General features: G+C 39.6%; 1 protein-coding gene across 2 annotated transcripts in view; it reads right to left on the bottom strand.

The window, feature by feature from the left end:
- The window catches only part of USP48 (ubiquitin specific peptidase 48), a 105,855-nt gene that overhangs the window by 39,660 nt on the left and 49,055 nt on the right, over positions 1-17,140 (bottom strand). The window contains exons 10-14 of one of the 2 annotated variants that reach the window (XM_054546749.2): positions 10,924-11,052; positions 9,805-9,954; positions 5,131-5,328; positions 2,879-2,993; positions 2,265-2,395 (exon numbers count right to left, since the gene is read on the bottom strand). In XM_054546749.2, coding sequence (XP_054402724.1) covers positions 2,265-2,395; positions 2,879-2,993; positions 5,131-5,328; positions 9,805-9,954; positions 10,924-11,052 — 723 coding nt within the window. The remainder of the gene's footprint in view (positions 1-2,264; positions 2,396-2,878; positions 2,994-5,130; positions 5,329-9,804; positions 9,955-10,923; positions 11,053-17,140) is intronic. The other variant, XM_024255904.3, reaches the window with a different exon arrangement.

The following is a 17,140-nucleotide window of genomic DNA, read 5'->3' as shown; positions in this document are numbered from 1 at the left end:
CTGATCCCGAACTCGTGACCTTGTGATCTGCCTGCCTCGGCCTCCAAAATTAAAGAGGTTTTAAAAAGCAGTAAATAAATATTTAACACTAAGTCACATGTTATCATTAAAATTATAGTATGGTTTTTCAAATGACAGGATAATAAAACTCAAATTGATGTTAAGTTCATGAATTATATAGCACAATAAAATATTTTAATCAAAAGTAAAAACTCAGCTGGGTGCAGTAGCTCACACCTGTAATCCTAGCACTTTGGGAGGCCAAGGTGGGCGGATCACTTGAGCTCAGGAGTTCAAGACCAGTTGGCCAACATGGTGAAACCCCATCTCCACTAAAATACAAAAATTAGCCGGGCGTGGTGGCACATGTGTAATCCCAGCTACTTGGGAGGCTGAGGCAGGAAAATCACTTGAACCAGGCGGAGGGGCAGGGGGCGGGGGGGGGGGGCAGAGGTTGCAGTGAGCCAAGATCACGCCACTGCACTCTAGCCTGGGGGACAGAGTGATATTCTATCTCAAAAAAGTTAAAAAAAAGTCTCAAAAAAGAAAAAAAAGTAAAAACTCTTCAAGTTTGAAAATGTTAATCACAGCTCAAAGAGTTTAAAACTAATACTGGGTTGGTTTTCCCAAAAAGTAAGGTAGTGAGATGGGAAGATCAATACCAAATAAAATAAATATAATATAAAGTGACAGAAATGGGCGAGGCTCAGTGGCTCACACCTATAACCCCAGCACTTTGGGAAGCCAAGGTGGAAGGATCGCTTGAGCACAGGAGTTGGGAGACCAGCCTGGGCAACATAGTGAGGCCTTATCTCTAGAATTTAAAAGAAATAAAAACTGGTCAGGCGCGGTGGCTCACGCCTGTAATCCCAACACTTTTGGGAGGTCAGGAGTTCAAGATCAGCCTGGCCAACATGGTGAAACCCTGTCTCTTCTAAACATACAAAATTAGCTGGGCGTGGTGGTGTGCACCTGTAATCCCAGCTACTTGGGAGGCTGAGGCAGGAGAGCCGCTTGAACCCAGGAGGCAGAGGTTGCAGTGAGGCGGAGGTTGCAGGGAGCCGAGACTGCGTCACTGCACTCCAGCCTGGGCAAAAAGAGTGAAACTCCATCTCAAATAAATAAATAAATAAAATAAAAACTTAAAAAATAAAAAATAATGATACAAATGATATGACATGCTTGAATGCAGAAAATACAGAATATTTCAATAAAGGTCAAGAACATTAAAGTAATAAATTTCCTTGACATCTTATGAACCACTGATTATAAAATTAAATTTAGTGTTTGATTTACAATAACATAATTTCTGATTTGAAAGCATAGGAAACTCAGAACAATTTATAAGCAGAAAGCTATTTAAAAGCTGCCTTCTCTACTTGATGAAAGATAAAGAAGTACAAGCTCATTTACTTGACAAAGGCAGTGTGGCAGATAATCCAAAACCAAAATGTACCGAGCATACAATATATTACGCCAATTTGCAGTACACTTAACCTTTCTTTAAACTCTTAGCCTAGAACAGAATTAATATTAATTTTGAATGTGATTAACTAGAGAGAGCTTGAGCCCAAGCATGATAGGTTATAAAGGAAAATTTCACATGTGAGTTGCTGAGTCCTTGCTGAATTTCGATAGCTTAAAAATCTTTTATTTGCTCTGACCTACTTGTGAGAGCTTGTAGTTTAATAAAAGTTGTCTTTAAAATTACATGGATGGGTATGAAACCAATTTTACTCATTTTTTGGATTTTTTTTTTTTTTTTTTTTTTTAAGAGACAGAATCTTGCTCTGTCGCCCAGGCTGCAGTGTAGTGGCACAACCTTGGGTCATGGTAACCTACAACTCCTGGATTCAATCGATTCTATTGCCTCAGCCTCCCGAGTAGCTGGGACCACAGGTGTGCAGCACCACTCCTGGCTAATTATTTTTGTATTTTTAGTAGAGACGGGGTTTCACCATGTTGCTCAGGCTGGTCTTCAACACCTGACCTCAAGTGATCAACCTGCCTCGGTCTCCCAAAGTGCTGGGATTACAGGCATGAACCACCGCACCCGGCCTAAAATTGTTTTTTAGAGAAACAGGGTCTCACTCTGTTATCCAGACTGGAGTGCAGTGGGGCTGGCATAACCGCTGGGCTCAAGTGATCTGCCCATCTGAGCCTCCCAAGTAGCTGGGACTACACGAATGAGCCACCGTGCCTGGTCCACTTATATTTTCATGGTATAATTTCACAACGATCTACACATAGGTTTAAAGTGTTACCTTTATTTAAGGTGCTACCGTTCATCTTTCCGTTGCTTTGTTCTGCATCACCATCTTGCTCATCCAGCTGTTCAAGAGCTAGCTGGCGCCAACTCCGCAAGGAGGACTTCCCCACCCAAAATCCATCGTTGCTGTGGAACAGAGAGAATATTAAATCATACAAGCAATATTTCCAAACACTGTCCTCCCTTCTTTGCCTATAAAAACAACTAAAGTGAATTACAAACACTCAACATCAGCTACTGTACATGTAACTGATTTTAATCCACTTCCTAATTTTGGTCATTTTCTCTGTTCACTATTGAACTGCAGGGATCTAATATTTTGTTTCCATTCTAAATATTATCCTGCTTTTCCTACCTTCATGCCAATCACACCAATCAAATGGTAGGATGGACTACAGTGGCAAAGGCTATCTGACTCAGCAGTTTTCTTTATCGTTGCCACAGGGGCAGTCATTGCAAAATTTACTTTTGATCTGGCTCTACCATCCACTTTATCATCCTTCTTCTAAAAATCCCAACCTCCTATTTTTAATAAATAACGAGATGCTTGGTTATGACCTCTTGAAAACTTCTTAGTTTATCACAAACAATGTACACTGTGCAACATACCCCTTTACTGCTGCTTTCAGCAGATTATTAACAGTTTTATAATCTTCATTTAGTTGGTTCTTCAGACGCAATATGCGACAACGTTCTACTACACATTCCTTACACAGGGCTTTCACTACAGGCAAGAAAGAATGAAAGGAAATATATTTCATTCAGACAGACTTCCTGTTAGGAAAATGTTTTTAGCACTTCACAAACACAGACACATTCTAAACCAAAGTCACAAATGTTGGCAATATGGCAAATTGGTATATACCCTAAATTATTTTACTAAGACAATTAGAAACCAAGACGGCAATACTGTTATCTGAATAAAGAAAGAACAATGAGAGACAAAATGTTGTATTACATTAAAAGTATCTAAATATAGTATCTGACAAGGCTTACATGCAATTTTTACAAGATGATAATCAAATAACTGAGGTTCTATGGTGGGGGGGTTAAATATAGCTGATAATTATAAATAGTGCTCTTCATGTGAAAGTGATCTTCAAAGCACACTAAAAGGAAAAGCAAAATGAAGGGCCTGGTTTAAAACTCAAAGAAGTTTTAGGAATCATCTAAAATGTGAACGCCCTTCCCACTGCATGGTTTATTCATTGTGAATTAAGAACAGTGGAAGGTACAGTGGCTCATACCACCAAGAGCTTTGGGAAGCCAGGCAGGGAGGGTAGCTTGAGAACAGGAGTTTGAAACCAGCCTGGGCAACATAGTGAGACCCTGTCTCTACAAAAAATGTAAAAATTAGCAAGTCATGGTGATGTGTACCTGTAGTCCCAGCTACTTGGGAAGCTGAGGTGGGAGGACTGCTTAAGCCTAGAAGTTCTAGGCTGTAGTGCACTATGATTCCACCACTGTACTCCAGCTGGGGCAACAGAATAAGACTCTGTCTCAGAAAAAAAAAAAAAAACAGGGGCCAGATATGGTGGCCCATTCTTATAATTCCAGCACTTTGGGAGGCCGAGGCAGGTGAATCACTTGAGCCTAGGAGTTTGAGACCAGCCTGGGCAACATGATGAAACACCATCTCTACAAAAAATACAAAACTTAACCAGGCATGGTGGTGCATGTCTGTGGTCCCAGCCACTTGGAAGACTGAGACGGGAGCCTGAGGAGGTCGAAGCTGCAGTGAGCTGTGATTGCACCTCTGCACTCCAGCCTGGGCAACAGAGTGAGACACTGTCTCAAAAAAACAAAAACAAAAATTCCCAGAAATTTAGGAAGCAAAACTCCAGTTGTGTTTAACAGAAGGCCTGCAGCATGTAGTTAAATATCAGGTTTTATGCAATAAGTTGTATAGCATTAGAAAACAGCACTTAATTTCAGAAAAAGTGTATTGGGAAGGGAGGGGTCATGTAATTTCCTACAGCCTCATCTGAAAATTGGAGGGAGGATTGTGTTGGCAGCTACTCATGTAAAAAGAAAAATGTTTCAAGGAGGCAGAACAGAAAGGCAGCCAAAACAAACCGTGGGTACTATGTGGTCATATACAGCTCTATATTTAAGGTAGAATCAAGTAGCTTCCATTCATAAACTAAGTAACCATCTACAGCTCACACACTGTTAGAAGTCACCATAGCCGGGCGGGCGCGGTGGCTCCTGCCTGTAATCCCAGCACTTCGGAGGGGTGAAGTTGAGTGGATCACTTGAACCCAGGAGCTCGAGACCAGCCTGGGCAACACAGTGAAACCCCGTCTCTACCAAAAATACAAAAATTAGCTGGGCGTGGTGGTGCGTGCCTGTAATCCCAGCTACTCGGGAGGCTCGAGAATCACTTGAACCCAGGAGGTGGAGGTTGCAGTGAGCTGAGATTGAGCCACTGCACTCCAGCCTGGGTAACAGAGCGAGACTCTGTCTCAAAAAAAAAAAAAAAAAAAAAAAAAAGTCACCATAACATGGAGGCACAAACTTGTAATTAATCAGACAAGGGCTTAAGTACCTTAAACAGTATTATACAGAGTAACAAACTACTACCAGACAGTTTTCTCAAAACGGTCCTATTTTGTCTGCTTTGAGAGGGGTTAAAAGAAACAAACCAAAAAAAAAAAAAACTAAAAACCCCCATCAACCCTCTATGAATAGCATCAGTTGCTTAACTTCTACTTTATTTAGCAAATCCTTTGTGCAAAGTGTAAGGAATATTTGGTCTAGCATAGTTTGGGTCAAATCATCATAAGCCACACTCATAAAGACCGTAAGATGAAGATTTAATGAGCTGTTCTTTTTTAAACAGAGAGGACATCTTGAATTACCAGTTAGTCTTGGACCTCCTCCATATCTACTATAGAAAATGTCAGCTGCATATTCAGATATCCTCTTCATAATTGATATTTTATCCGGGTGAAGCTTGTCATGGGAACACAGGCAAGCGTGATTATCAATAGGTTTGGTAGGTGTTGATTCATCCAACCACTTTTGCAGCCATTCCAGAGAGACAAACTCATAGGGCTCTGAGAAAGCAAGCATCGGAAAAAGCCTATGTATTTTTACAGTTTTTTGACTAAGTGATACATTCATTTTTCTCAAAAGACAATGCAAACTCTGTCCAGAGTTAGCAGAATCAGAAGAATCATTGTCTGGGGGAAGACGTTTGATGAGTACGACACAAAGCTCCAGTTAAGTGCCACTCCTATGAGTTCAAGGAGCTGTGCACCGTAATGCTGAGTCTGCACAGTGCCCTATGAGATTGGCTGGTATTATTAACCACATTCTACAAGAGGCATCCACATAGAGTCTTGCCTAATAGCACAGCAGAGCTTTGATCAAGACACCCATGTTTGTTGACTACAAGTCATGCTCCATTGCTGCCTCACAAATAACACAACCTCATGCCCTACTATGTTTATTTCATAAATTATTTTTGTCAGTACTTTTCACATATATGTGATATACATCTGAAAATTAAAATGAGAAGCCAAACTGAAATTAACCTCACCGACTACGACCACACTTCAGAAGATGCTTTTAACCACTGAACTTTCCTCACCCAAGATGATACTGATGGCAATTTTGAAAAGGTATTTAATTCCCCCACCCAAATCCAAGTCATGATCTATTCATTATATTATTATTTATTTCAAGAGAGTAACCTATTTTAAACAAGTTCCAGGATAAAGTACACTAGAACTGAGTCATCATCAATTTTGAAGTTGCAAAAATTAAAAGACAAAACCAAACACCTCAAAATGAGTTTTAATTTGGGGAAAGGAAGTCCCTAGAATTCCCTAAAAGCCAAAATCAAAGATAAAGGGCCAGCTTTGATTACTTACAAAGATCTCCAGTGAGTCCCAGCATAAAACATAGAAGAAAACATACAGAGGTTGAATTTATATTTTTGTATTATATACTCCTTCTGATGAGATCTGAGGGACAGATACTTCAACGCAAAGCCCATTGTGACCAGTTTTATACTCCCCAGAGTTACATGTCTAGAAAACTAACTCCCATTTTAATTTTACAGTAAACCATCTCAATTTTTATGAAAACAAAATTTGGCACTGTACATCATCAACTAAGAGCCTTCTAACTGGTCAAGTCGAATGTGGCTCCAGAGAAAGAGCACAGGACTGTGAGTCGAGGTCATGGTCTAATCCAAGTTCTGCCACCAAGAAAATGAACCTGAGCAAGTCACTTAAACTTTCTATGTTTCCAGTCCTTTATTTGTAAAATGAAGGTAATAATACCTGCCTTCTACCTACCTCATGGGGATGTTGTTGAGTATAAAAGATAAGCTATGTGAAGCATTTTGAGCTTTTTGGAAGAAAAGAGATATGGAAAGGTTAATTATACATTTACATAAGCTTAATATATAAAAGAGGAGACCTTGGCTGGGCACGGTGGCTCACGCCTGTAATCCTAGCACTTTGGGAGGCCGAGGCGGGCGGATCACCTGAGGTCCGGAGTTTGAGACCAGCCTGACCAACAGGAAGAAACACCGTCTCTACTAAAAATACAAAAAATTAGCCGGGCATGGCGGCGCACGACTGTAATCCCAGCTATTCGGGAGGCTGAGGCAGGAGAATCACTTGAACCCGGGACGCGGAGGTTGTGGTGAGCTGACATTGCACCATTGCACTCTAGCCTGGGCAACAAGAGTGAAATTCCGTCTCGGAAAAAAAAAAAAAAGAGGAGACCTTAAGACGCAGTATATGTAACACAGCTGCAGCACTTTACAGTATAGCATGGTATGGCTAATTACATTCAAAATGCCTCCCGACTTTATTTGCCATTTATCAAGCTTAATCTGCCAGGGATAGAGTACACTGGGTATCTGGGGAATGCAAAGATAAATGATCCCTTTCTGAAAGCAAAATAAAAGTCTTAGCATACTCTAATCTTTTCCCAAGGACAGTCAATTAGATTAAAATGGTAAGTAATATGAAGGCTATCAAAGGAGAAAAAACAGGATTGTGATAAAGAGCAACATTCAAGAATAAGTCACTAGGCATTCTAGTTTCCCCAGCAGCTGGGGAGGAGTGGACAGACAGCAGTATCTGTTATTGCTAACTGAAAGAAAACACCCTAAGAATCCTGGCCCTCACAATGAAAGGAATCTAGGAAAGCTAAAAATGCACAAAGCCCTCCTTGCCAGGGGATGTCTGCAGGAATTCAAAGCCTAGGGTGACTGTGGCCCTGACTGTCCAGCAACAATGGGGCTCAAAGGCAAGACAACATTTTCCAATCTCACAGAAAACTTCCAAGGAAAGCTTGTTGTTTTGGTTTTTGAATCGTTCAATATAAATTTAATGTAAGATACAATGATTAGAAAAACTATGTATGGTTTTATAGTAAGAGCAGGAAGACAGAAAGCAGAGAACAGGCCTATAATTCTAATCTAATACCATGCTTATTACTAACAGCAAGTTTTCCAGATTTCACTTTAGTGCGCTGTGGGTTCCACGAAGGAAGAGTGACTATGGTCACAGAAGTCTGTCTTTCTTTCCATTTTCAGTCTCTATCATCATAAAGAGTTGCACTGACTCTGCCAAGAGCTTGCCTGAGAATACAAGTGGAGCACAAGTCTCATAGTTAAGGCAGATTCTGTTTGTGGCAAAGTTTTTACACTACAGATGTTTCTGCACTAGAAAAAGACTGAGTAGGCCCCTCAAATATATTCCCTAGTATTTGTGATTCAGTAAACTACAAGCATTGCTTTCCAAAGGCCATGGATATAATCAACTCCAAATGAGGGCGAACTCTCCCATTATCAAGCTAGAGATACTGGACTATATGAAACCTCAGCATTTGATGAGGAAAGCAAAATATTAAACAATTTACCACAAGGAAATATACATTTTGGTTCAAAGTTCTTTAAAAAGAAAAAAAAAAAAACACCTGGATTTTGAACATGACACATTTTCTTTGGAAAGTTATAAAGTCTTAGAACAATCACAGCATCAAAAACATCTGAAACACTTTACCTAGAGATAATTTAAGTATATCTCAATGGAAATAAAAAGGGCCAAAAGCACATTCCTACTGAGGCTTAGATTTTAGGGTAAGTGATCTTTCTTTAAATATGTTCACACACAAAAATAAGATTTAGAAAATGCATAACAAAAGACTTCTCTTGCCAGCACAAAACCATGCTCATTAACTTTGAGATTCTACATAATTTTGCAATGTGGACTGTCTACAATATAAGTTTACTGCAAACGGAAAAGAATTATATAGCTCATAATTGGTAAAAGTATAAATAACACAGAGAAATATTCTAAGAACATAAGCATATTCTAAGAACATTAGGTTCCTATATGCTGAATGAAAACAGCCAAAGGAAGCACAGTGCTAACTTGACACATAACATCTTTGAACTCTGTAGTTCTAAAGAGTGGTTCAAATGAGTATTTCACTTTAGACCCAGTTAAGTCCCTTTCTCTTGCCCAGTGGACACAGGAAACCGTGAATAAAGTTTGGAAAATAGATTTCTAAGTCCTAACACCTTTGAACAAAGACCTATAAATTTAGAGATTTGAATCCTGGGTTCATTTCCAAATCATTTCCAGTTAAATTAAGGTCAGTTTAATTCTTTAGGATAATCCCAACCCTTGGACAGAGTTAAAGTAACAGATTACAAACAAGGGTCAGAATCAAATTAAAGTTCAGTTAAAATATATTCTTATAGACTTAGCAATTTTTGTTCACATTTTGTTTAAAGTTATACTAGTAATAGAAAATTAAGATATTAAAAAGACAAACCACAAGTACAATTATGCTTAAGTATTTATTTTCTAAAGTAAGAACTAAATTGTCTCTCTTCCTTAAGTAGGAATTAGGCTTGGGGAATTCATGTCTTTGAAATGACAAAGATAACTTAATACAAATGGCACATCAGCCTTTAAAAAGGCTTAATTTGGTTTCATTTTGAGACACCAGGTAAACCTGAATAAACATATACAGAAAAGGGATAAGCTGGATTATGTAGGATATTTCTAAGAAATCAGGGGTCAGCAGAAAGCTTTTCTACTCTTAGCATAATATTTGGTATTAAACTTCAAATTAATCTAATAGTGTCAAAAAAAAAAAACTGTACTCAGAATGTCTGTTAAAACTGTTAGGTCACAAAGTATGCAAAGAAACAGAACAGGCAAGTTGCTTTTTCCATAGTAATCCAATCGGATTTTTCTTAAACAAGTTAATATCTCACAAAATATAAATATCTACAATACTCATGGATGCAGAGTGCTGACCTAAATGTTATAATTTATTAACAGCTTCCCATTTTTAGAAGTACAACGTAATGAAATAATATGGAATGCTACACATCAAGTTATTGTCAGTTTACAAAGTACTTTTAGAGTGTTTAAGCTGGCTTTAGTGGGTTATTAGAAAGAGTAAGTTTGAGAAAGTTTCTTCATATACATTTGTGAACATAAAAAAACAAGGCACTTAATAGCAACAGTGCTGTCCCAGAATATCTTACAGACCAGCTCCAGCAGGTAACCTTTGGTACAGCTCCTTAACCTCTTCATGTTTTGCTTTTCCTTTATCCACACTTTGCTTACGCATCTCAGCCATTTCAATACACCACTCCTCAAATTTGGAATTATCCCGATCTACCAGCTCTTGAAGAAAGGCTATTCAAAACAGAAAGACAAAAAACAACTTTATTCTTGTTTTCAAATATAGTGAACCATGCTAATCTCTAAATCATATCAAATACTGATTAAAACACTGGCAGAAATTCCAACTATGGTCTCCCTGTCTGCTAGAAACCTCCAAAGTGAAGGCAGAAGTAAAAGTGAAGATAGCCACTGGAATAATGCTGAGTTGATTCCCCCCACCTAGCTCTCCATGACATCACCAGCCTCCCAGAACAATCGAATGGCTCAAAATCACCACTTTAGAACAGATGATGCCAGGCAGGCACAGTGGCTCATACCTGTAATCTCAGCACTTTGGAAGGCCGAGGCGGGTGGATCGTGAGGTCAGGAGTTCAAGACCAGCCTGGCCAAGATGGTGAAACCCCATCTCTACTAAAAATACAAAAATTAGCTGGGCATGGTGGCACACACCTGTAATCCCAGCTGCTCGGGAGGCTGAGGCACAGAACTGCTTAAACCCGGGAGGCGGAGGTTGCAGTGAGCCGAGACTGCACCACTGCACTCCAGCCTGGGCGAAGAATGAGACTCTGTCTCAAAAAAGAAAAAAAGAATAGATGATGCCACCAAGCTTAGAAAAGTGCTGAGTAAAATGATTCAGACTGTCTTCAGGGCAGCAGCAACTCCACCTTTTATATTATGAAGTCTAGAAAATCTATAGATAATTGAATAAAATTCACAAATACTCTATAAACTGAACAAAATAAAACCAAGTTATACTTTAAACACGTTTTGATTACTTTCTGATTTTTTAATAATTGCATTGCTTTATTTCAGAAGCTCATTTCTTAAAAGTAAATTTGCAATTAATATTTACTTTCACCAACATTCACCTTATGGAATCAATTTATCATAATAACTAAAAGCAATCCATTACTTATCATTAATCTTTGAGTATGGCATTCTAAAACATTTGCCTGCTATAATCCTGGAAAACTACTTTACCTGGAACTTGAACAGTAGTGTTGGGCTTTTCTTGAGTTTGCAGTCTATAAACCAACATATATGCATTTCGAGAGCAATGAGTTCCTTTGCCACATTTGGGTTTACGTGTCTGAGACTTAGAAGGTTCTGCTGAGATAGAGAAATCAAAAGGTACCTTAACTTAAGTGCCTAGAGTTTGTTTATTCTTTAGCGGGGCTATAGAAAACAATTTCCAAAATATACACCCAAGGCACATTAACACCAACCTAAAACATTCAAAGGCCATAGAAATTTGGCAGGCTCTTTAGCTTTAATATTTAAAAAAGTTTACTACCACTATTGCCTGCCACATTCCATTTTTTAAAGGTGAAAAGAAAATACATTTTTCTGGGGGAACAAACCTAGAACAACAACAAAAAAAATCACTACTGCCATAAGCTGATTTTTATGTTAGTCTTAAATTATAAAAATTAACTGAAGCCGGGCACAGTGGCTCATGCTTGTAATCATAGCACTCTAGGAGGCCAAGATGGGGAGATCACTTGAAGCGAGAAATTCAAGACCAGCCTGGCCAAAACATGGAGAAACCCTGTCTCTACTAATAATACACAAATTAGGTGGGCGTGGTGGTGTGCATCTGCAGTCCACCTACTTGGGAGGCTGACACAAGTGAATCGATTGAACCCAGGAGGCGGAGGTTACAGTGAGCCGAGATCACACCACTGCACTCCAGCCTGGGTGACAGAGCAAGACTCTGTCTCGCGAAAAAGAAAAAGTTAAATTAAATTAAATTAAATTAAAAAATAAAAACAGGCCAGGCACAGTGGCTCACACCTGGCCAACATGGTGAAAACCCATCTCTCTAAAAACACAAAAATTAGCTGGGCATGTTGGCACATGCCTGTAATCCCAGCTATTCGGGAGCCTGAGGCAGGAGAATCACTTGAACCCAGGAGGCAGAGGTTGCAGTGTGCCACTGCACTCCTGCCTGGGGGACAGAGTGAAACTCTGCCTCAAAAAAATAAATAAATAAAAATCAAGACTGATGCAATCACTAAAGGGAATATGGGACTTCAACTCTACTGGAAATATTTTTATTCTTTTTTTTTTTTTGAGACAAGAGTCTTGCTCTGTCTCCAGGCTAGAGTGCAGTGGCGCGATCTTGGCTCACTGCAACCTCTACCTCCTGGGTTCAAGCGATTCTTATGCCTCAGCCTCTCAAGTAGCTGGGATTACAGGCACGTGTTACCACACCCAGCTAATTTTTGCATTTTTAGTAGAGAGAGGATTTCACATGTTGGCCAGGATGGTCTCGATCTACTGACCTCACGATCTGCCCGCCTCAGCCTCCCAAAGTGTTGGGATTACAGGCGTGAGCCACTGCACCTGGCTGAAATATTTTTATTCTTAATGATTGCTTGGTACACAAGTATTTGTTTTAATGTTATTTTTTAATAAAAGTATATACAAAATGTATATGTACAGTTTGAAAAATAAAAATTAGCTCAGTAATCATTTTAGTAAACAGATTTTCAATTTAGTCAAAATAATACAAATAAATCTAGACTTAATTTAATTGCCCAAATAAATAAAATAGCATATTTTCTTTTTTTTTTTTGAGACAGAATTTTGCTCGTCTCCCAGGCTGGAGTGGAATGGCACAATCTCGGTGTACTGCAACCTCTGCCTCCTGGGTTCAAGTGATTCTCCTGCCTCAGCCTCCCCATTAGCTAGGATTACAGGCGTGTAATCACCACGCCAGGCTAATTTTTGCATTTTTAGTAGAGATGAGGATTTACCACGTTGGCCAGGCTGGTCTCAAACTCCTGACCTCAGGTGATCCTCCCTCCTCAGCCTCCCAAAGTGCTGGGATTACAGGAGTGAGCCACCCCACCCAGCCTAAAATAGCATAATTTTTAAAAATGAAATGAAATGGGCCAGGTGTGGTGGCTCATGCCTGTAATCCCGGCGCTTTGGGAGGCCGAGGCAGGTAGATCACCTGAGGTCAGGAGTTCGAGGCCAGCCTGGCCAACACGGTAAAAGCCCGTATCTACTAAAACTATAAAAATTAGCCAGGGATCTGTAATCCCAGCTACTCAGGAGGCTGATGCAGCAGAATCAGTTGAACCCAGGAGGCAGAGGTTGCAGTGAGCCATCACGCCACTGTACAGCAGCCTGGGTGACAGTGAGACTCAGTCCCAAAAAAGAAAAAACCAAAGGAATTTGAAATGCTAACAACCAGAAACATTAGCCACTAATCTCTATGAAGTAAACAGCAAGTGGAAAACATGAAGTGTTTCAGATGGCAACTATAGCATATGAAAACGATTTTCAAATTGGGTTTCAGCATTCCAGGTAACGTTCTGAGAGGTAAGGGATTATAGCGGCGGATCATTTGAGATCAGGAATTCGAAACCAGTCTGGCCAATGTGGTGAAACCCCATCTCTATTAAAAATACAAATAATTAGCCAGGCATGGTGACGTGCACCTGTAATCCTAGCTACTTGGGAGGCTGAGGAAGGAGAACTGCTTGAACCCAGGAGGCGGAGATTGTAGTGGGCCAAGATAGCGCCACTGCACTCCTGCCTGGGCGACAGAGTGAGACTCCATCTCAAAAAGAAAAAGAGAGTTTATGGGCAGTTCTAAGGAAATCCAGCTACCAGATCCTCAATTAACCACGTGCTTTTCTAAAATGGATCTGCCTCAATACTGAGGTCCCATGATGGTTTCTACCTCTCTTTTCACAATCAGTTGACTCCCACATCACAAAAGAAAGATATAACCTCTCAGCCAGTGACAGAAAAAGGTCTCATCTATCACATCGAGATATATTTACAAAACAAGTACATTTACAGTAAAATTTTACTGTTTAAATTTATAACATACTTTTATGAGTTTTATCAATTATGTAGTAATATTCATAATTTTAAAAACAGCATTCTATCCAGAAGTACTTTTTAACTATTTAGAGCTTTATAGTCACAAAAAACTTACTATATTCCATTAGAATAAAATTCTGTAGGGTAAACATAATGGAAATAGTAGTACAGAAGAAAATAGAATTGTTAAAAATGCCTACTATAAAACAAGACCTGTTCAGTTATCCTTGAAAAGGATGCTGGTGGATATAAAACCTCTATGGTATTTAATGTCATCTGGACATTCTTAAAAGAGTGATGTCACAATTTAAGTTTCAGTATTTATTATGTCATAAATTACAGCATTTGGAGCTACTTAAAATTTATGATGAAATTTGTCAGATTTTAAAATGTGCACAGAAAAAAAGTTGTTCAACTTTTTTTGTTTTCTCTTGCACCTATGCTTGGATGTTAAACATTCTTACAGACAACACCTCAACAAAAAAGGTTGGAAGATCACTGTACTGTCACAGGGAATTAAAATACCAGGAACATGTACAGGTAAGAGGAGGTTAGTCATCCATTCCTAATTAAGAGTACCCAAGGATGGGTGTGGTGGCTCACGCCTGTAATCCTAGCACTTTGGGAGGCCGAGGCAGGCGGATCACTTGAGGTCAGGAGTTTGAAACCAGCCTGGCCAACATGGTGAAACCCCGTCTCTACTAAAAATACAAAAAATTGGTCAGGCGTGGTGGCACATGCCTGTAATCCTAGTTACTCAGGAGGCTGAAGCAGGAGAATCGTTTGAACCCGGGAGGTGGAGGTTGTAGTGAGCCGAGATCACGCCATTGCACTCCAGCCTGGCCGACAGAGGAAGACTCGGTCTCAAAAAAAAAAAAAAGAGTACCTGAGATTTAAGATGTTAATGATTTTGTATAAAATGGAATATAAAATGATTCATAAAACTTCAGGATACAACACAATAATGAATGTCTAATGAAATTTAAAAATATTTTCTATTTTTGATGTAAAAGATGAAAGCTAAAATATATGCCACATAAAATAATGAGTTATGAAAACACTGGAATTAGATACCAATGGGTGTTGTGTTTTCTTGAACTGTTTTAAAATCTAGGACTACCCATATATAAGACAGCCTTAACAATGCTTTTAACCTAGAATGTAGATAGATTTTTAAAAAACCAGTAAAAAACAGTCAAATAAAATCAAGACATAATTTTTCACGATTTAAAGTTCTTTTTCTTTTTTTTTCAGACAAGGTCTCACTCCGTAGCCCAGGCTGGAGTGCAGTGGTGCAATCATGGCTCACTGAAGCCTTGATCTCCTGGGCTCAAGCATCCTCCTACCTCAGCCTCCTAAAGTGCTGGGATTATAGATGTAAGCCACCTCGCTCAACCCAGTTAATGTGCTATCTCAATTTTGTTCCTAGTAAGAATGTTATAATGAAAACATATACTGTATAAGTAAATGTTAAGAATTTGAGTTTTACTTAGGTAAAATGGGAGCGAGATTGCTGAAATTCTATAAACACAGAAATGTTATTTAAAAGTAGAAAACAGGTTAGGCACGGAAGCTCATGTCTGTAATGCCAACACTTTTGGGAGGCCAAGTGTGAGGATCATCTGAGGGCAGGAACTCAAAAGCAACCTGGGCAACCCAGGGAGACTCTGTCTCTGTGACAAATTACAAAATTAGCCAGGTGTGGTGGATCACACCTGTGGTCTCAGTTATGTGGGAAGCTGAGGCAGGAGGATTATTTGAGTTCAGGAGTTCGAGGCTGCAGTGAGCCATGTTCGTGCCACTGTACTCCAGCCTGGGCAACAGAGCAAGACTCTGTCTCAAAAAAATATATAAATAAAAGGAAAGAAAATAAAATTTAAAAGTGAAAGAATGACTTCTCCAAGCTACATGAATGGAGTTAACAAACGATTATCTGTAGAGATGATGCGTATGTCTCGAAAGCAAATCTCAACTGCTATGTTCCTGCCTACTGGACACCTTGAATAAACATCTCTGACCTATTAAGAAAGAAGAGTGGCAGGAGACACACACTCCCATTTCTTTTCTCCAATTCAGATACCACAGTCTGAACCTCATCCAAAGCTGTTTCGCACTTTCTTGTGAAATTATATGGCCACAATTGTGAGTCTGCATGTGTCATCTCACTGTGCTGTGTGTTAGATTTCCACAACAAAGTCTCTGCCCTTGGACAATTGCCTATACCTGTCTGACAGACAATGGGAAGAAAGTGATAAACAGCTCAGGAGATGGAGCTCAGGAAATGGCTCCAACTAGAAAAACTGTCCATTCCTTTGGAAAATAAATGGGTACTTAGGCCCAAGACAACTGAGGTGATGAAAGTACATACTAGGATACTATTTTAAGAAGTAGTCTTTATGGCAGACCTCACTACTACACAGTAGCAACCAGCTCATTTTCCACAGAAGCACTGCTCAAGGATTTGAGTAAGATACTTAAAGGAAGGAGAAACAAAGTTTACCTGCTAGAATTAGTTCCCCAAAATAAATTTCCTGACCCAAGGAAAATAATTACAAATCCTATTACATTAAATCTACTATTCATCATCACTAACTTAATACCCATGATCCTCCCCTACCCACTTAAATAAACCTGGTAATTAAAAACTGATCATTTGCCTTCAAGTTTTACTGAAAACATGACATTATGAAAACCATCTCTGGAACAAAATAATTGTAAACTTTTTTAACTAAAATTTTAAAAAGCAAGCATTGCTGCCTGGGCGTGGTAGCTCATACCTTGTAATCCCAACACTTTGGGAGGCCAAGGCGGGAGGACTGTTAAACTCAGGAGTTCGAGACTAGCCTGGGCAACCAGGTAAGACCCCGTCTCTACAAAAAAATTGTTTTAAACATTTTTGCCAGGTTGGCCGGGCATGACGGTTCACACCTGTAATCCCAGCACTTTGGGAGGTCAAGGCGGGCAGATCACTGGAGGCCGGGAACTCAAGACCAGCCTGGCCAACACAGTGAAACCCTGTCTCTACTAAAAATAGAAAAAATTAAGGCCAGGTGCAGTGGCTTACGCCTGTAATCCCAGCACCTTGGGGGGCCAAGGCAGATGGATCACCTGAGGTCAGGAGTTCGAGACCAGTCTGACCAACATTGTGAAACCTTGTCTCTACTAAAAATACAAAATTAGCCAGGCGTGGTGACACATGCCTGTAATCCCAGCTACTTGGGAGGCTGAGGCAGGAGAATCATTGAACTCGAAAGGTAGAGTTTACAGTGAGCCGAAATCTCGCCATTGCACTCCAGCCTGGACAAGAAGGCAACAAGAGCAAAAAAAAAAAAAAAAAAAAGAAAAAGAAGGAAAAGGA

This window comes from Pongo abelii, chromosome 1 (assembly GCF_028885655.2).
Source record: "Pongo abelii isolate AG06213 chromosome 1, NHGRI_mPonAbe1-v2.0_pri, whole genome shotgun sequence".
In the NCBI taxonomy this organism is placed as follows: Eukaryota; Metazoa; Chordata; class Mammalia; order Primates; family Hominidae; genus Pongo; species Pongo abelii.
Note: the sequence above shows the minus strand (reverse complement) of the source record. Positions and strands in the feature narration are given on the sequence as shown.